This window comes from Grammomys surdaster, unplaced genomic scaffold (genome assembly GCF_004785775.1).
Source record: "Grammomys surdaster isolate TR1022 unplaced genomic scaffold, NIH_TR_1.0 725, whole genome shotgun sequence".
NCBI classification, from domain to species: Eukaryota; Metazoa; Chordata; class Mammalia; order Rodentia; family Muridae; genus Grammomys; species Grammomys surdaster.
Window position 1 is genome coordinate 319,400 of NW_021605144.1, and position 20,849 is coordinate 340,248.

Genomic DNA, 20,849 nt, shown 5'->3' on the forward strand with positions numbered 1-20,849 from the left:
CTGAGATCATCTCTCAGAAAAAGGGAAAGATGATTCTTTTTCTGTTGTACAATGCAACAGAAATATGTATAAGTATATCATATATGTATATCATATATGACTCGTCAGATAGGGGCTGTTCAGTATAATGAGAATCAGACATAAGGAGCTAAGTTAAAAGGTAAAAATGAGCCTTTTAGGGTGAGCTAGAAGGCAATTATAAATTATAACATTTTAATAAAACATGGATAGGCAGAGAAGGGAAAATTGGAGGGAGGGAATCTGTAAAAAGTTGAGAGCGAGGGCTGACACGTATAATCCAGCAATTGCATGCTAAAGCCAGAGAATCACTATGAATTTAAGGCCAACTCATACCTTGAAAAGTACCAGGCAGGTCTCAGAAAGAAAAAGAGAGAGGTATGGGCAGAGGGAGATGGTGGGAGAGAGAGGAAAGTGAAGAAAGAAAAAGACCACTAAAAAGGAAAACAAACTTGCACACATGCTAAGGCTGTGATGCACACTCATCCTGGTTCTTACAAACTGCATGGGGATGTCAGGCTGATTACTCTAGAACTAGCTTCGTTTTGGACCCAATATGTCAATATCCAAGTGTACCCAGTTACCTTTTTTATTGGTTTTTGATGAAAATGGTGTTTTGCTAAAGATGGTAATTTGCCAACACTGAAGAAATAGTTTTCTTAAAAACATGTTTTTGTCTTAATCCATGGGTCCATAAGACAACATGTCAAAGATGATTGAATAGTTTTATAACCCAGGACTTCTAGAGAGGTGCAAAAGTAACTTGGTCATCTAAAGCCAGTTGCTGTAAAACATTAAAACTCTCAGGTACTAATCAGAACCCTCCAGGTAAGTCAGAGTGACTGTTTAAATCCTTACTCCCAAAGGGAAAGAAAATCTCACTCATCACATAAGTCACACAGTAAACACTGTCCTTGGGAACGTGCCAGGCACCAGAGAAATACAAGTTTTCCTCTTTTGTGACTTATTAGAGATATAGCATTTAGGGCATGACCAACCCTTCTCTCCAAATTCCATTTTCCTTAACCTCTGATCTGGCATTTTAATGACAGTTAAAGCTAGTTAAAGGACTAGAGGCATGGCTGAGTGGTGAAGGCTAGTCTTCTGAGGATCTGAGTTTGGGTTCCAGCATCCTACCTATAGTTCTAGCACCAAGGGATCCTATGCCTTCTTGTGGTTTTTGAAGCATGCACATGTATACCACACAAAAACACACTAAAATATTTTTTTTAAAAAAAAATTTTCCTTTTGGAAAGATAGCTTCAGAAATAGTGGATGTCATTCACTCATGACACACGAGTACCCTTCGAGCCATAAACTCTCAGAAGTTGGTCAAGCAGGATTCATGGTGATAGTTTTCTTCTCCTTTGGCTTGCCTTGCCTATACTTGTTCTCTGAAGTTGGTGACTTGGGAGTGGTGTCTTCTTTCCTGTTGCATGCAATGTGCATCTTTTGGATATCACCGGTGATGAACCATTCTTCTGTGAATTCAGCTAGCCCTTCTCTTTTCGTTAGCCATCACTCCCCTACATCATACAGACACAAGTCTAGCTCTTGTGCCCATCACTCATTGTGACCAAGTATGATTTGGAAGAAGCGTTCTTCAATCCTGTCAGCCCTAGATAGCTAACTTTTAAAGCTGGGTCTACAGAAACTGTGCTCAATGCTGAGTATAGAGAGCCTGTTACACACTAACTACTTAGTTTGTCACTGTCGTGAATTATAACAGTGGCTCATGGACATGGGCTCCTCTGCATACAGTCTTTTATTTGCAGATGGTTTTGGATCCTTCCTCTATCACACACCCTTTTATTCAGCTGATACTTGATCTTCTTTTGCATTTCCTCCAAGGTCCAAAGTTGTCTCTGTCTCTGTCTCTGTCTCTGTCCCTGTCTCAGTCCCTCCCCCCTCCCTCCCTCCCTCCCTCCCTCCTTCCTTGGCTTGCTTCCTTTCTCCTTGGATATGCTAGGGTTCCAATTTCAAAGCACACAATGGTGAAAGTATCAACAAATCTGATTTTATTCACTGTTTTATATCTAGAGGATCCATAATTTGATTTCTAGACTAAATAACTGACTATTTTCTAGTCTCACCAGAAGTCAGGAAACACACCCATCCAATGTTTCAGCCACACTAAGAGAATTATAATCAACTGGAAGAAGCCCCAGTGTTTCTGTGGCTCTTGACCCTTTAGCCATTTGTGTGAACACCTAATTCTCAAGGTTAAAGATGCTCTTAAAAGCAGATTCCTGGTTGGATAACAGATACTCTACCCTAAGGAGGTGAAGTATAGCTCTCCACTCTTTAATATAGTTGCTTATAATGGAGTCCATGCAAGAAATACTGTTATGAATGGCTTGATGAGCTGGGCACTGGTGGTGCATACCTTTAATCACAGCACTCAGGAGCCAGAGGCAGGAGGATCCCCAGGCTAGTCTCGTCTACAGAGCAAGTTCCAGGACAGCCAGAACTACACAGAGAAATCCTGTCTCGAAAAAAACAAAACAAAACAAAACAACAAATAAAAGGAGGCCTGATGAAAAGCTTCCTTTATAGTAGAGAAACATAACAAATGCCATTCAGCTGAAGAGATTAACATCAATTGTTGGAGAAAATACTTTATCTCAATCAGAGACTTCTACCATGCTGTTGATCTTTCAGTTCCCACATAAAAAACACACAACCTTTATATTTATAATAAGCCTTAATCAGCACTAGGGCTGGGCAGATATCTACCCTCTATGATATTGCAATCTATTTCCCCTTCAGTAACCCCATCGTATAACTTGCCATGTTCTATCTGGACAACTCTTAACTGCAGATATTGGCTATTGGCATCTTTATTTAAGTAATAGTTTTAAATTAAGGAACAGGGTTACATTGTATGTGCAGAATCTCTCATCCTGGAGGGCAACCGGGTCTTGGGGCCCAGTATTTAGCATTACAGTACATAGCAACAAACAGAAGTGTTAAGTCATCCTGATATTAAGCAAGAAGGACATGTTACCTAGCTTTCCTTCTCAAATATAACCACAATTTAATCCGAGGAAATAAAAAATATCAGACATTACTCAGCTATTAAAAACAATGAATTCAAGAAATTCTTGTGTAAATGGATGGAACTAGAAAAAATCATCCTGAGTGAGGTAACCCAATAACAAGAGAACATACATGATATGCACTCACTGATAATTCGATATTAGCCCAGAAGCTTGAAATACTCAAGATTCAACTCACAGACCACATGAAGCTCATGAAGAAAGAAGACAAAGTGTGGGTGCTTCAGTCCTTCTTAGAAGGAGTAATAAAATATTCAAGGGAGCAAATAGGGAGACAAAGTGTGGGACAGAAACTGAAGGAGGGGCCGTCTGGAGACCATCCCACCTGGGTATCCATCCCATGTGCAGTCACGAAAGGTAGACAGACGCTGATGTGGATGTCAGGAAGTGCATGCTGACAGGAGCCTAATATAGCTGTCTCCTTAGAGGTCTGCCAGAGTCTGACATATTCAGAGGCAGACGCTCAAGGCTAACCATTGAACTGATCAAGGGTTCCCAATGGAGGAGTGAGAGAGAAGACTGAAGGAGCTGAAAGTGTCTGTGGCCCCATGGGGAGAGCAACAATACCAACCAAGCAGAGCTCCCAGGGTCTAAACGACCAGTTTGGGAGCACATAGGGAGGGACCCATGGCTCCAGCTGTATATGTAGGGGAGGATGGCCTTGTCGGGCATTGGTGGGAGAGGAGATACTTGGTCCTGTGAAGGCTGGATACCGAGTGTGGGGGAATTCGAGGGTGGGGAGGTGGGAGTGGGAGGGTGGAGGCACATCCTCATAGAAGCAGGGGGAGGGGGATTGGATAGGGGTTTTCTGGGCAGGGGGGAAATGGGGTAAGGGGATAACATCTGAAATGTAAATAAAATATTCAATAAAAAACAAAAAAGAAAAAAAAGACATCAGGCAAATCTCAATTGAGGGATATGTTACTAGTCCTCTGAGCTATTGAGATCTTTTAAAACAGTCTCTTAGACTGAAGATCCAAAAGGATCTTCAGATGACAGTACCAACCCTGTCAAGCGACGCAGGGCGAGGGCTTCTGCAGCAAAGGGGACAATAAGCAGTGAAGGAAAGGGTTCATTTCAGCTCACAAACAGATAGTCTATTATGATGGGAAGTCAAACGTGAACTCAAAGCAGGAATCCGGAAGCAGGAACTGAAGGCCACAGAGGAATGTTGCTTACCAGCTTGCTCCCCATGATTTGCTCAGCCTGCTTTTATATACAACCCAGAACTAAATGTATGGGAATGGTCCTGCCTGCCCACAGTAGGCTGGTTCCTCTGACATTAGTCGTTAACTAAGAAGGTGACCCGCAAGCTTGCCTTCAGGTCAATCTACTGTAGGTGTTTTTCTCAGACGACCCTTGTTTCTGTCAAGTTGACAAAAAACAACAAAAACAAACCAAAACCAACCAACGAACCAACCAACCAACCAACCAACCAACAAAACAACTCACCATCACAGGCATGAATCAAGGAAATGCTTATAAAGGATGGTCTTCAGGTAATAGTAATGCGTCAATATTAGTTCATCAATTGTGATAAACGTACAACAGTGTTGAAAGTCATAGCAGAGACTGGGTATAGGACAGAGAGGAATGCTTTCTTCTTTATTTTTCCTGTAAATCAAAAAAGTATTCTCAATTAAAAAGTTTAAGTTATGATTCAGGGGGTGATTGGGGTAAAGGGTTCTAGCTTTATAAATCACCAGCACAGTGTCCTATGGATTCTGATGCAGATAGGCCATAGGCTTTGCTCAGAGGTATTTTGGCTACTGTGAAAATTCTCATCCTAGGCAATGAATTATAATATGGCCTCAGGGGGTCAATAGTTTCTTTTAGCTGATTTAGTAGTAGCCTGAACACTGGAATTTGTTAAAGTCTTTGGGGGTAATTTAGTTGTAACTGTGTTTAAAACTTACTATACCTGTGAATTCTAATGTGATAGTCTATCCAAACTGAAATTTAATACAAATTAAATGAAATGAAGTTCAGGGGGAATGTCCCAATGCATGTTGTACAAGCATCAGGACTGGAAGTTTGATCCCCAACATCCACATAAAAACCTGGCAAACATGCAGTACCTGGAGCTGACAGGCTAGCTAGGGGAGCTGAATCAGCAAGCACTGGATTCAAGTGGGAGATCCTTTCTAGTAAATCATATGGAGACAATCAAGGAATATAAACACTGTCACCCTCTGGCTTTCACAGACCTACATATGCACAAGCATGTGCCCTTGCACATGTAAATATGCATACACAAAAGCATGCACACCCCACATACATACCAAAGCAAAGAGGAAATGAAACAGAAACGTCAACTCCACACATTTGTGTGGTCAATAGTGGCGTGTGTCTAGTGGCTACTGCATCAGGCGTTGCTGATTCTGGGCATTCTCACCACTACCAGTGCTAACTAAGCAGTACCATGCTAAGTCAGCCCTGGACTGGGTCCCAGTGAGGACTAAAATGGTCTCCAGTTCTCAAGGGCTGTACGATAAATCATCACTAAATTGCATTACCAAGACATTCTGAGATGTCTGTGGAGCAATACAACTGGAGATGACTCTTGAATGAGTGCTTATAGCTTGGATTTACTTTATAGTTTCCCTGAACTGCAACCAAGTAGCCAGATGTGCTCTCTCTAATCAGTCCCTAATACTCTCACTCATGGCTGCCAACCCCGGGAGTTATCTAAGCACTCCATGGAACTCTGCTTGCATACATACACACACTCATCCAGTGGGGCATTCTCTCATGGAAAAGACTTGAGTTGGATATAAAATCACAAACTCACACAGAGAGACCATTAATTACTTGCTCAGAAATTGAGTAAATCCTCCTTGGTTACTTCAGATTGCTTTTTTTTTAAATTCTTAAACAAACAAACAAATGAACACCTAAACATCAAGGCCTATTTTCTTATTCATGTTTTAATATTCTGATTACTGAAAAATATAACCACCATAATCAAAAAAGTTATAAGATTATCAAAACCCCTTTCTTGTTTTTTAAAGGAATTGGCAAATCACAAAGTGACCAAGACAGCACTCCAACACTAGTGAAACAAGACTTCAACCCAGGTATCCATGCCAGGAACTAAAGTAAAAAACAAAATAAAAACCAAAGCAAAAACATGGAATTTTGCTATATATGATGCCTGTGATAAGAACACATTGGATTAATAATTTTAAATGTTCTGCTCTGTCTCATGCTATGCAGTTTCTGTATTTGAGCAATCAGACAATGTATTTCTTAATTAATAGAAACCAGGTACAGAGTAGAAGACTCTTGAGCAACGCAAAGAAACCACATCATTGTTTAGCAACTATTAGACTTTTTTAAGAGTCAACAGTGTAATTTCTTGAAGACAACTATGCATGCCTGCAGATGGACACCATAAACCAAGTATATGACACGTGGTCGCATGTGTGGACAGCTGCTGCATTCACCCTGAGGTTTCCCTAATATGTGAACAGTTCAGAAGCACTCACGGAATCCATCAAAAATCTCTACCATGAATTGAATCAGAACCTTGGCTTGTAGGAGGGAAGTACAGAAATGTAAAGTCACTGACTGTCCATCAAAGTCAAAGAGCTGATGTCTTTGAAGAATGACGGGGTCACCTGATCTCTGTCTCTATCCAGTGGGCTCATAGGCATAGAGGAGGATGAGCAGGCTTCATTTCAACATTTCAAAATTTTTTACAATTTTTTTTATGACAGAGTGACAGTTCATCTCTGTGGCCAAAAGATGGTCCTTAATCATGCTATCAAGGGTCAGTGATAAATCAGCAACAAGTGGAATGTACCTAAGGGTTAAAGCAGTAACAGTGATTCTGGCTTCTAAGCCTCTTTGGTCAACACAGGCTGGTTAACCATCACTACATACTTCAACTCCTGGTTTCATTAATATTACACACAGACTCAATGTATAAGTACAATGTAGCTTCCACAAAATGAGCTCTCCTTTGCATATTCCTGGGCGACTGAAGCATCTTTTGTTATAGGCTACTTTTGCAACAGTGTTGCTTTAAAATCCCAGCTAGTCAGAGGCAGGCTCTTCCTCGTCTCAATTCCTTAATTAATGACCCAAAAGGCTAGCCTGACAGGGGCTGGCATCTTCTGAGGAATGTGCAAACCATGCCTGCCGTCTGTCCCATGGCACTAGCCCAGTGTCTGGGCATTTGAGCAGTTGTTCTGAGGGCTTAGGATGTTTATCCCCTAAGCAGCTGAGCTGCCTCCTGTTTCGAGAGCAGAGCAGAGGAACGCAGTGGAAGAGACCCAGGCCTCTGGCCACCCAGATTAGAGAGTTTTGTGCTGAGGTCCCTATATGGTTGTGTTAGAGTGAACGGCCAGCTTCAGCCTGTCTTTGCTCCTTGTTTGGGAAGCTAGTGGGAGGGGATCAGAGCAGGGGGCTATATAACCCTTCAGCGTTCAGCCTCCCCAGACACCACCCACCCAGAGTGGAGAAGCCCAGTCAGTCGCCGTCAGGGTAAGTGGCTCCAGCCCAGGGATGTGACTTATTCCCAGGCTCTTTTATCATCCAATGTAACCAGACTTCGTCTGTGGGAATATGAATGACTCACGTGTTTTGAATTTTTGAATAAAGATTTATACCGTTAAAATGATTGTAGCTTTTTAGCTTGCATGATTTTTGCATCCAAATGGGGCTAAAATGAAGCTTGGCTTATTGGAAAAGGAGATGGAGAGGAAATTAAAAGCTTGTTCATGCAAGTCATCTGTAAAATCTGTTTACACTAAACTAACTGCTCTGAGCCCGCAGCCTACTATACATAGGGGTGGAGTCTGGCTATATGGTAAATCATACGTTTGTTTCTACTTAGGCGTTGGAAACTTTTGGATTTGTAGGTGGTTCAGATTTAGTCTGAGGACTTTACATCTGACTGTGTTTACTGCAGCTGAGGTACCTGGAAGTGACTGTCAGGAGTGAACTGGGGCAGTCGCCTGCTCTCTGATGTTGACTGAATGGATGCACTGCTTTTGGTTTTCCAGGGCTCTAACAGCTGGTGTCCTATGTTGGAATGGGTATCTTGTGAAGGTGTCGGTCCCCTCACTATTCAGACCTATGACACTGGTCATCTGCAGCATAGCATAGCCTCTCTACTTTCTGCAAAGAAAGGAGGAAGTGTCTCTCATCCAGAGGAGATCTGATTTACATTTCTCTGCTTTGAGTGTTCCTCGGCCCCCCCTAAAGCCCAGTCTCTGTGGAGCCAGCCATGCCACCTCAAGTTGTAACTCAGGGCTGGGTAGCTTCAGCAGAGAATGGAGTTTTCTTGACAAGATTTTCCTCCCGTTTTGTGATTCATGACTAAATATGGTTTGTGTTTTGAGACTCACAAGCTAGGAAGGGTAGTGTCCTTTCCTCCTCCCCGCCCACTCCCCCCCCCCAACAATTCATTTTTGGCACAAGATGAGCTCCACTGTGCTGCACCAAACTCCCCAGCCCCGGTGCAGTTCCAAAAGCGGACGCTGGAGCCCAGGGTGTTTTACCTAATTAGGAAATGCTCCCCGCTTCAAACTGAGCTGCCCATTCAGGTTAGCTAAGAGATGCAAACCACAGCGGCAGCTTCCTCTGGAAACACGCAGACATCTTCACTAGTGGCAACGCTCCTTTCAAAGCTTATAAAGACACATTTTCTGGATATTTTTGATGAAATAGAAATATGTCTCTTTATCGAATTTGACAGTATTTTTTTTCTGCATTTTTTTTTAACCAGGTAGCTTATTTTTCTGAATATACTAAGGCACAACCTTGAGTCATCCTGCCCAACAAAAGGTTTATGTGGGTGATCCTTCCCCATTTTCAGAGGGCAGCCTAATTCCAAGTGGCTTATATGCTAAGTGTGGAAAACAGACTCAGTGTATGCACAGACTCTCTGCTGGTCCTTTGCTGCTTGCTGCCTCTGGCAGTCACTAGGCCTTTGCGCCTCCTTGTGCTTTGAAACTATCTTCGCAGTCAATATCGTTCACTGGAAAGGAAGCTAAATATAATTCAGTGTCTGAAAGGAAAGGCATAGTGGAGAGAGGAAAGAGCAAACCACCGACGAATCTTGCTTTTTCCATTTCTGTGAGGGAAACTCACACATTGAAGATTTTATTCTGATCTTGGGGGCAGGGTTGAAAGGAAACCAAGATCACAAACAGATAATAGCCACAAACAGAAAGTAGTCACATGATGATATTCATGAGGGATGCTTGTACAACCCTCTGGGTGTCCTTTGACGCTGTCAAAAATCCAAGCTTACATGTCAATTACTTAAAATGTTGTTTTAAACCAAGGAGTGTATGCTCAGTTAATCAAGTGTAGAAGAAGATACATCATAAAAAAAAAATCTACAAAACCAGATACTTGACACTTCAAAAGAACCCCAGTAAATATCTCGGAGAGAATAAGTAAGCTAAGGAGGGGAAAAAACCCTCACATTTTATTATGGTCATATTATGTTTCTTTCTGTAACTTATCAATCTTAAATAAGAATAGCTGTTAGCATCCTGTTAGATTTTCAGCTTAACGGTGACTGTAATTAATGAAGAAATGTAACTCCTAAAATATTAAACACCCTATTCGAAAATTTCGATCCAAGTTTCTATATTAGACTAGCTTACTAGCTTTAAACTTGTGATCCTCCTGCCTCAGCCTCCCAAATGCTAGGATCACAGATGTGCATCACCACACCCAGCCTTGATTCACGTCTAATGCCTCACCAGTGTACAGCTCTTTAGAGAGAAAAGGTTTCTCTTTTAAACATTTAATAAGAGCAAATATTTTAACATTTTCAAATTTTCACATGCTGCCCATTCCTTTAAAAACAAACAAAAAAAAACCCTACCTTTTTGGGGAAAAAACACTTATATTATGAAAAAATGTGAGTTTGATTTGATATAGATAGAAAAAACTAGATAGTTATTTAGTAGGTGCTCTTCAACATGTCCCTGTAGAACTCTGTTCTCACATCAGGACCTCTCATCTGTGCTCTGTGATCTGTTGACACACTAATGTTCTGCCCAGCTTGAGAGTGTCATAAGAGCCTGTGACAGTCCTGCTCTTTGTGCCTGTGGTGTTAACCTGGGATTTCAACCCATCAAAGGCTTTCCAGCTCAATGAAAGCATTTTAGGATAAAGGGTGTTAGCTGAGATCTGGGGAGAGCCTCCAGCTAAAATAACACAACAGGGCCAAGAACCTGTCTGTCTGTGGGTGGGAGTGACCCTAGACTCTAGCCAAATGCTCTTCACAGCAGTAGCTGTTCCCTCTCTGTCTCTGCAGGACCCTGAGAAGCTGTTCCAACTATGTGTGAAGAGGAGGACAGCACAGCTCTGGTGTGTGACAATGGCTCCGGGCTCTGTAAGGCCGGCTTCGCTGGTGATGACGCTCCCAGGGCCGTTTTCCCATCCATCGTGGGACGTCCCAGGCATCAGGTGAACCATAATTCAGGTTGAACACAGAGAAGACAGGACTGTAGGCTAGATCCCTCTTTGTCTACACGTATCCAACAGTTGTGTGTTGCTTTCTACCACCCATAGTTTACAAAACTTTGTGAAAAACATATCTGTGATAGTCCTAGTTGTACAAGGTGCAACACACACACACGAACATTACTGGTAATAACTCATCCTGAGGAATAGATGCCAATTTCATGTATCAGACAGAAAGATTGCATGATCACAGCCACTATGGTCATTATCCTCAGAGTGGCAGCAGCAGCTGTGGTTGTTATAAATGGTCCCTATGTACACTATTACCGCTTTGGGGAAAGAAACAAAAGAAAGCCCTGGTTGACCACTCACCCTCAAAGAATTTGGTCTTAGATGAAAGGAATCACTGTTATTAAATGCAACCTTATCCATGTCCGCAGTTATAGAAGTCATCAATTCACATGTCTCAGGAAAGCACTGACTTGTGGTATGTGGAACCATTCTAGGGAGTGATGGTCGGAATGGGCCAAAAAGACAGCTACGTGGGGGACGAAGCGCAGAGCAAGAGAGGGATCCTGACCCTGAAGTATCCGATAGAACACGGCATCATCACCAACTGGGACGACATGGAAAAGGTACCATCCCCCAGGAATCAGACCCACACGCTGCAGCATGGGACAGCTGTGAGACATAGCTGACTATACTTGCTCAAGTACCTTGTTGTTTGTCAATATTTAACTTGGGTTCTTATGGAAAAAAATCTTGACTGATTTCTTTTTGAAAATAAATCCCTCGCTAATCGATATTTATAAACTGATTGTTGGGTGAGAGAAGCCCTTTGTTACTGTGGGACAGATTCTCTCTCAAACGTACTGGATGGACCTCTAAGACAGGCATCCCCAGAGCACAAGCTATCCAGAGATAGAAATCTGGGAAGACCTTAGGCAGCCCATTCTTGAGTATTTGTTATTATTTATTTATGTATTATTACTATTATTATATTTCCCATGAGCAGTTTTCTTAATTTTCGTAATTGAAAAGACACAACTGTGTATTAGATACATCCCCAAAGGCCTGTGAACATGTTGAAGTGCAATTGTGACTAAGTTTTTAAATGAATACTTTTAAATTCTCTCTCTGTGCCACAGTAAGGCCCTTGCTCCCAGACCACCTTGGAAGAGCCAATGGGAAAAAAAAAAGAGTCAATTCCAAGGATTTTGAAGCTTGTTTTTAGGCATTTGAGAGGTGGGGGGAGGAGCGGGAGAGAGAGAATGCACCTACATTCTATAGCATTTAAATTCAAAGCATATTCTGGAGAAAAAGCCCTGAAGGAGGGAGTGGGGTTTTAAAGCCTGGGTTGGGGTAGCCACGGTGTAGAGCAGATAACTGACCAGGTTTGTGAACGCTCTGTGTTTTCCTTTTTGTTTGCTAGAGTAGAGTGCTTACTCCGTTGATCATCTTTTTTGGTGGAATAAGATGCAGGGATTAAGGATGAGCTGCCCCCGCATCTCTACTGTAATGAGGAATTATAAAGATGGCTTTCCAAACCGTTCAGCTCTTCCCTTTCTTCATCTTACCACCCCTGAAACTGACAGGATTTGCAGGTGTCCCTTTGTTTGCTAGAAACCACAAAACCAAAACCAAGAAACTAGACATCTGACAAAGCCTTTACAGTTGGTTTCACTTTTATTAGTTTGTAAACTGGCATTAGCTGTGTTTGTTTACTTCTGGTTAATCTCATATTCCTGACACTGGCGGACAATAGCCCTTCCATAAAAGGTGAATTATTTTAGCCCCTTCCGTAACAATGGATTTTTTTTTTTGATATTCAGGGATTAAAGAGATTGCACAACTATAAAGTCAACACACTTTTGTCCAAAATGCATTCATACAGTACACACGGGTGGGCATGGGCTTTGAGGGGAATGTCTGCTTCCGAAAGGAAAGTCTAATTTGTGCCTGCAGAAGTTTCTTTCTCCATCCTGGGGTGGGGAGGGGGTGAGGTCTTCTCCCCACCTGCACATATCCCTCTAACACACACACACACACACACACACACACACCACAAACAGCCAAGAACACTCTCTAGAAGCATTAAAGATGGCAAATAGGTTTCCAGGCAAGCCTCATTCATTTATATGTACGGTCATTTGTCCTTTTATGTATTACACTAAATCAACTTCCCATGAATAAACTAAGGTGAAGGCACGCATGAAGAAGAAGTAACTAACGAACAAGAGCATCTATTCTAGCCCAGACACTGGGCTAAGGACTCACTCTAATGTCACTTCCTGTAATTTACACAAAAAACCAGTGACATCTGTACTGGTTGTTCTCTCCTGTTACCAATTGGGAGACTAGAGATGAAAAGAACTATGAACTTGCTAGCTCACAACAGGAAGTTGTGACAGAAACTTGTAAGTTTCTGCTGAGGAACAGGAAGTGGACTACAGAGCCTATGTCCTTGACCACTACACTGTCCTGCCTCACAGTTGCTGGGTCACTCAATAGATGTAGTCTTGCGTATGGTGTTAACACTTTCTGGGCTTCTGCATCTCTACAGACAAGGTCTTGTGCAGTTCATCTGGTTCTAGATTTGTCCCGTACATCCCAGTCCCTTTCCGGGACCTTGTGTGTCCCATAACAGCGTATCACCATGTTTCTATTCACCCTACTCTCTAGATCTGGCACCACTCCTTCTATAACGAGCTTCGTGTGGCCCCCGAAGAGCATCCGACCCTGCTAACAGAGGCGCCGCTGAACCCCAAGGCCAACCGGGAGAAAATGACCCAGGTACATATTTGCTAAATATATCTGACCCTGCTGAATTTGGGGCAAGGGCAACCAGGATAAGCTGCACCATAACAGGCAGACATAAGGTCCGGACTGGCAGCTCACCAATATACTGACCTGGAAATCCCAAAGCCCAGGGATCTTGACAGTGCTCACACCCTTACTGAACAAAACAACATCATTTTGCCTCAAAGGGCAAGAAAAAAGTTTAAAGGTTTAATTAGGATTAGGGTTAAAAACTTCTCATATGTCATTCAAAAGTGCAGGATAATATAGTAGAAATTGAATCTATCACTTATCAGTTACTGAAAGCCACTTCTTTTCTTAGGACCCCGGCTTCTTTGTTTGTTGGGAATAGCAATACTATTATTTTTCAAGGGACAGATGTGTAGGCTAATGATACCAAAATGATATGCGAGTATCATGGGGCATGGTATAATAAATATCCAACAAGGAGTAGCAACGGCTGTCACTATTATCTGTGTGAATCCCAAGACCATACAGCAAGGGAACTTCCAGGGAATTAGCTACAGAGGGTTCTGATGTGGATGAGTTGGTAAATGATAGCATCTAATGTCAGTTCCACCCAGGCCCTGGTTAAGCACAGGGTGTTGCAAGTGCACCCTAACTCCTAATGATTTAAGGCAGGAACTATCATCCCAGCTACCTCAATGATGAAAAGGCTCGGATGCACAAAGTGATTTTCCTAAAGCCACATAGTTAGAGTGGCGGTGCTTGGAGTTGACTCATGGATTTTTCTTTCCTCTTGAAGAATATTAAATATACATAGTTCAAGGCCCTTTCCTTGAAACAGCACTTGCTGTGCTCACCAGAAAATCAGCTGTTCTGGGCAGTGATTAGCATCTTGAAAATTGTGTGAAGATAGATGACTGAGCACTGTGGATTTTTCGGAAATATCAGACATACCTTCTAGTTTGTAAACTAGAGAGTGTTATTTCATTGCAGGCTGGGAACGTCTTTCAGATGTAGGAGGGATCCAGGGAGCTCCTGTTTTAATCTTGTCCCTGAATTGCATGGGCTAACGGATTGACATTTATAGGTAGCCCTCTACTCCATAATATAGTTCTTATTTGCCAGGATCATGGCAGGGTAGAGTCTGGTTTCAGGGCTAGCACTAACCCCAAATTTCATAAAACCATGGAAAAGAACAGAGTCACAGACAAATCAATCAGCCAGGGTTGTTCCCAGAAGATCTCAGTGTTGGTTGTTTCTTTATGTCCCTTGGATTTTGCCTTGTCTTCTCTTCCCTCTTTGATATAGTTCATAACTTTTAGACTCGCTCTGAGAGCTTGGGCCGAAGCCCTTCTCTCGTTTACATTTGAGAAATGAAAAATGAACACCATAGTGAATTCTGTTGTATCCAATTCAGGATGAAGACTAGGACCTGCAGCCAGCTGCTCCTTACCTTATGAGGTCCTGTGCACATACATCTGGCTCCTTTCCCCTCGACTATTGCCACCACCTTCATCTTTCTTTGTCATGTGACCAGAGCTGCCTTGGCCTTAATTTTTTTTTTCATAGAGGGTCTGAATCAGATAGGGATGTGTGCTCTTAAGTGTTCTATGTAAGACTGACAGCACCCTTTACCTAACACTTTGGATTCCTTTGCAGATTATGTTTGAGACCTTCAATGTCCCTGCCATGTATGTGGCTATTCAGGCTGTGCTGTCCCTCTATGCTTCTGGACGTACAACTGGTAGGTAGCCAGGGGAATGGGAATCTCGATCCAATGAATCCATCAGAAAGTGTGAGATTTGATGGGTACAACCTGTGGGTTTTGACAGATGACAAGTGAATTGAAGCACACAGAGATGGTCCCCCCAAAAAAAGGAAAGAAAGAGCCCCCCTTTTTTCAAAACCAGCCCTAGACTCACCACACTTCTCTACTTCTCCAGCAATACATTTTAAATTGTTTCTTCCTCTTCTTTCTGTCTCCCCCTAGCTCTTACTCATCCCGTCAATCTTTCTTCCTTTGACATAAGGCTCTTAGGAATCACTGTTCCTCTCAGTCTCAGTGTGAGAGAACAGAAAATAACTGTGCACCAGTTGCCATGGTGACTTACAGCATGCTTAATTGTCCCCTAGGTATTGTGCTGGACTCTGGAGATGGTGTGACTCACAACGTGCCTATCTATGAGGGCTATGCCCTGCCTCATGCCATCATGCGTCTGGACTTAGCTGGCCGAGATCTCACCGACTACCTCATGAAGATCCTGACTGAGCGTGGCTATTCCTTTGTGACTACTGGTGAGGCACTGGGGAGGTGGAGGGAAGAGGATGGAAGACACTGTGTGCTCACTGTAACTTAGTGGAAGGAGGGCTGTCCCCATGAAAATGGTGCATAGAGCCAGAGAGGAGGCTTAGCTGATAAAACCATTGGATATGGAAACCTTACAACCCGAGGTCAATTCCTGAGTCTACAGTGAAAAGAAAGAACTGACTGCTGAGATTTGCATTCTGATGTTCACACATGTGCACCTGAAATGTACAAATGAACACATACACACACACACACACACAAATACACACAAACGTGCAAACACATACAAATAATAATAATAGTAATAATCTAAAATTTAAAATATAAAAATAAACTAATAAAAAAAGAGTTGGTGTGTTAGAGACTTAGCCAACAGTAAAGTCTGACTCCAATGCACAGAGAAAGCTTAGCTTTTCTTGCTTTGTGATTGTAAAGTTATTACAGTTTTTTTGAGAGTAGCTATAGACATTGGTATAGGCAGCAAGTCAGAATGGAAAACTGTCTATGCCACTAGAGATGAAATCCAGGGTCTTGTATTTGCTAGTCAAGCCCTCTACCACCCAGCTACACCCACAGAGCTACTTGGATAAATTTTAATTTCTTCATTTACAAATAGGAGGGAAAGTGTCAAATAGAGAAAGGTGTAGTTGGCACCTTTTCCATCTCTCCATATGTACCACTGGAACTGAAGCTCTTCCAAGATAGCATCTGCTTCATTTCTAAAAAGTGAAAAATGTGTCAAAGATCAAACTACAACCTATCTGGGCAGGGCAGCAAAGGTCTTTTAGGCATTTGAAAACTCTGAGTCTTCTGAGGAGCTGGTTCAGCAGAAGAGTGACATGGAACAGGTAGATTTTAGCACCTGTATGAACCCTAATGTGTACCAAGTTCGTTATGTGTTTGACAGCTGAGCGTGAGATTGTCCGTGACATCAAGGAGAAGCTGTGCTATGTTGCTCTGGACTTTGAAAATGAGATGGCCACTGCTGCCTCCTCTTCTTCCCTGGAGAAGAGCTACGAACTGCCTGACGGGCAGGTGATCACCATCGGGAACGAACGCTTCCGCTGCCCAGAGACCCTCTTCCAGCCATCTTTCATTGGTAGGCAAAGGGAAGTGGGGTCTACCTGTTCTGTACCCAGACAAGCTTCTGCTATCGGGGCCCATTTGCTGGTAGAAATGAACCAGTGCTTCAGAAACAGAAGCAGCTCTAACGTAGGGACGGTGTCGCATTTTCAAAATGAGAAGACATAGGGAGCCCAGAAAGGAGTTGTCTCCCGTGGAAATCTCTCTTATGTCAGAGACAAGACAGATGCATTCTCTGCACATAATGCAAATGTTAAAAGTTATACATGGGGGCCTGGTGAGATGGCTCAGTGGTTAAGAGCACTGACTGCTCTTCCGGAGACCATGAGTGGAGCGCTGGGGTAGTTCAGGAAGAGGATCTGAGTGCTGGAAGTTTGAGGCTGCTGACAGAGAAGGAAAACAGAACAAGTAGAGAGCATCTATCCCATGTGGGCACGGCAGGATCACATAGGGTCTTGCAAGTCATCCTCTTTGGAGGCTGGGGGCCTGGGCTTGACACTTTGTCCTATTTTCACGTTCTCGGGAATGCCACTAAACCTTTCCAAGACTCAGTTTCTTCATACTAGGATAGTTAGAAGGTTTTTAGCAGAATTGTGTAGTGCCCTCAGCCCTGTTCCTGTCCAAAACAAGCATTCAACAATTGGTTCCTGCCAGCAAGTAATAATTAGCTGGTGGCATTGCTATTTTAATGAGATCACAATGCTGAGAAGGTTGGGGGCCATCTAGGGGTTTAGTTTTAAAAATTATTTTTAAAAGTGGTTGAATGGTCAGAAGTCAAGAAGAAACTCAGCCCTTCACCCCTACCCGTTTTTTTTTTTTTTAAAAAAGTCTTTACAAACATTGTATAAAAAGCATCTTTGGCAGCTGGGCGTGGTAGTGCATGCCTTTAATCCCACTACTAGGGGAGCAAAGGCAGGCAAATGTCTATGAGTTTGAGGCCAGTTTGTCCTGTATAGCAAGTTCTAGGCCAGCCAAGGATACATAGGGGTTTTAGGATACATACCTGTGTTTTAAACAAAATCAAAATCGAAAACAAACAAAAAATTTTATCCAAGAAGGAGAGACACTTTGCTGATAGTAACACCATTCAGCTTTGGGTGTTGGGGATACAAAGTGCAGCTGTGAAGGTCAAGAGAGCCCGCTCTGATCCGTGGCCCTGGCCCTACCTCTTACAGGGCATCTGAAGGCCTGGCTCCATATTCAAGCCAATTACAGCAGAACACTATCATGTTGTAATCACCCTGGAAGTACTGCAGCTGAACCCCCTTCTTTAGACAAGAGGCAGGAAGATGATATGGAGTGCAAAAAGGCCCTTTCGGCTCTTGAATGGTAGTTTCTAGTTCACAATGCCTGCCAGCCTCATCCAGGAAAAGATCACTTAGTTGGGCCAACTTGATTTTCTGTGTTCAGCCTGTTTTACCCAGCATCCAAAGATCACGGACTGTGTCTTTTTTCCAGGGATGGAGTCTGCGGGCATCCACGAAACCACCTATAACAGCATCATGAAGTGTGATATTGACATCAGGAAGGATCTCTACGCTAACAATGTCCTCTCCGGGGGCACTACCATGTACCCGGGCATTGCTGACAGGATGCAGAAGGAGATCACAGCCCTTGCACCCAGCACCATGAAGATCAAGGTACCACACTAAGACCCTCTGACTCAGGAAGCAGCAGAAGGGGCATTTCTAGAACAGCCACAAGTATATTAGGCAGTTTAACACTCTCTCTTTTCTTTCCAAAGGTGATGAGGCCAAGGTGACAGTGGGTTAGACTTAAACACTTAAAACAGGCCCTGAAGAGTCCTGTCCTGAGGTCTATAGGTAGAGAGTGAGCCACTATTTCCTGGAGAGCCTTGTTCTTTTAATGCATGAGGTTTGAGAACAGACAGGGTGCATCCAGCAAGAGTTAGGAAAGTCTCAATTCTCCAAACCTTACTTCTGATATGGAAATGAATGTGAAACTCAGTGGCTCAGTGTGATCAGAGAACACAGACATCCAGTAAAACTTTGGACACCCAGATGATACATTCACTATTCAGGCAATGTTCTAGAAATCTAAAATTATTATCAAACCCCCTCACCATGGAAAAACAAAAATGTATGGCTTCAAAGCAAAGCTCCCCTGAGGGTCAGTTTTGAAATTAAACCTGATATTGACACAGCCACTTGTGACCATCACTGACAGTCCTCTAAGCCAGTGTCTTTGGCTGCAATTTGAGAATCACTGGATGCCTACCCCTCAAAATTATTATAGTAATTAAGTAAGCTAGAACCTGTAAAACCCTTGACACAAGGCCAACCCACTGAGAGCTTGGTGAATGAGAAGAGATTAAATGTTGAACCAGATGGAGATAGTCGGAAAGTGAAACCCTGGCTAGCATCTCTGAGTACTTCATTCGCTAGAGCCAGCTTGGGTTTACCCTATGTAGAGATAAAGGAATTAGGGATGGTTTGGTAGAGAGGTGCGGGGTGGGGGGAGAAAAATCAATAAGCTTGCTGGAGAAACACTCTAGCTTCTTCAAACCCATCTCCCCACAGAAAAGAATGCCCTTGTTTTCCAGGAAGGGCCAGCATAAGACACTTCTGCCAGGCACTAATGTTCTTCCTTTCTTACCCCGACAGATCATTGCCCCTCCTGAACGCAAGTACTCTGTCTGGATAGGTGGCTCCATCCTGGCTTCTCTATCTACTTTCCAGCAGATGTGGATCAGCAAACAGGAATATGACGAAGCTGGTCCCTCCATTGTCCACCGCAAATGCTTCTAAGTCACCCCCGGCTCTGTCTCAAGCACATAACTGTGAATGTTTTGTGGATCAACGCCTTCAGTTCCTTTCTTTACAAATCATTCCTACCCAAAGCTTTGATTTGTTACTCGTGTTTTTTAATAAATCAGACATGTGCTACACTTAACTTCTAGCCCTGGCCTGTCAACACTGATTCAGTTGTGTTTCTGGTAGATGAGAATCACTTATTATAAGGTGGCTCCCTCTAGTGGTCAGTAAAGGATGTGCCACAATTAGAACAGTAAATTCCCAGGCAACACATACATCACTTCAACAGAGAAAACCCCCCTTAAATAATGTAGACAGGTTGCATTTGAGAGTGCCTAGGACATGTATAGCTTAAATGTAATAATATATATTAGTGTCAGTAGGAAAAGTCTACACTGACTTTACAACTTGAGTGACTATTTTACCATATATATATATGTATATATATGTGTGTGTATATATACACACACATATATGTATATGTGTATGTATATATATATGTATATATATATATACATACACACATACATGCATACATACATATATGTGACCTGATAGGTAAAAACAATACGGTTCTATTAAAATTACATCTTTTGTATTAAAGCACACACATATGGACAGATATGGATGTGTGATTTTAATTTGCATCAAGCCTTGCGTATTATCTAACTTTAACGTACATCAAACTTGGCATATTTAAGAAAGTGTAATTTGTTTAGCTCATTTGTTTTTAAAAATAACATAGGTTTTAGAATCCGAGAAATTACTTTAAAAGTCTCACCGTGTACCTGGATCATTGCTTCTTCCTTTGGCCAGTATCTGAAAAAAAAAGGAAAAAAAAAAAGAAAAACTGCAGTAGATGTATTTACAGTAAAAAGAAGGGGAAAAATGGCAGTACTCTCCAAAGACTGATCACACCCCGCACCGTACACAAGACTCTCATACGTCATCACTACTATGTGGTGACAGTGTTATCATCAGTTGTCAGATGGGGAAGCCAGGGGTGTCCCAAAAATGTAGTTACTTCCATGGGGAGCTAAAGACCAATAGTTCCTCTGCCTATCACATTGGAACTACAAAGGTTTATTTGGCTTTTGATTTTTTGTTTGGTTCTTGTTTTTGTTTTTTAAATACCAGGACATATTGGGGCAGGAGAATTGGCTCTGCAGTGAATAATACTTGTTGCTCTTGCAGAAGATCCAGCCTCAAGTCCTAGTACCCACATGGTGGCTTACAATTGGTTGGCTGTGACTCAGGTCCCAGGGAATCCAAATCTCTCTTCCGACCTTTGTTGGCCCCAGGCATGGATGTGGTGCACATATAGCCATGCAGGCAAAACAACCAACCATATAATAAAATAAGTGAAGCTGAATAAAATTTGACAACCAGTCAAATCTTGTTATTTGCAGC

General features: G+C 42.5%; 2 protein-coding genes across 4 annotated transcripts in view; one reads left to right on the top strand and one right to left on the bottom strand.

The window, feature by feature from the left end:
• Positions 1-4,544: 4,544 nt before the first annotated feature.
• Positions 4,545-20,849, bottom strand: part of Stambpl1 (STAM binding protein like 1) — a 67,033-nt gene continuing 50,728 nt past the window's right edge. For 2 of the 3 annotated variants that reach the window (XM_028782275.1, XM_028782276.1), the window contains exon 12: positions 20,104-20,258. In XM_028782275.1, the coding sequence (XP_028638108.1) occupies positions 20,111-20,258 (148 nt within the window). In that variant the 3' untranslated portion in view covers positions 20,104-20,110. Of the gene's footprint in view, positions 4,692-20,103; positions 20,259-20,849 lie in introns of those variants that run through there. The other variant, XM_028782277.1, reaches the window with a different exon arrangement.
• On the top strand, positions 7,488-19,584 carry Acta2 (actin alpha 2, smooth muscle). The gene is made up of 9 exons (XM_028782279.1): positions 7,488-7,565; positions 10,360-10,511; positions 11,015-11,143; positions 13,191-13,301; positions 14,934-15,018; positions 15,408-15,569; positions 16,490-16,681; positions 18,124-18,305; positions 19,290-19,584. Exons 2-9 carry the CDS (start codon positions 10,383-10,385, stop codon positions 19,431-19,433), a joined length of 1,134 nt encoding a protein of 377 aa, XP_028638112.1. The 5' UTR covers positions 7,488-7,565; positions 10,360-10,382; the 3' UTR covers positions 19,434-19,584.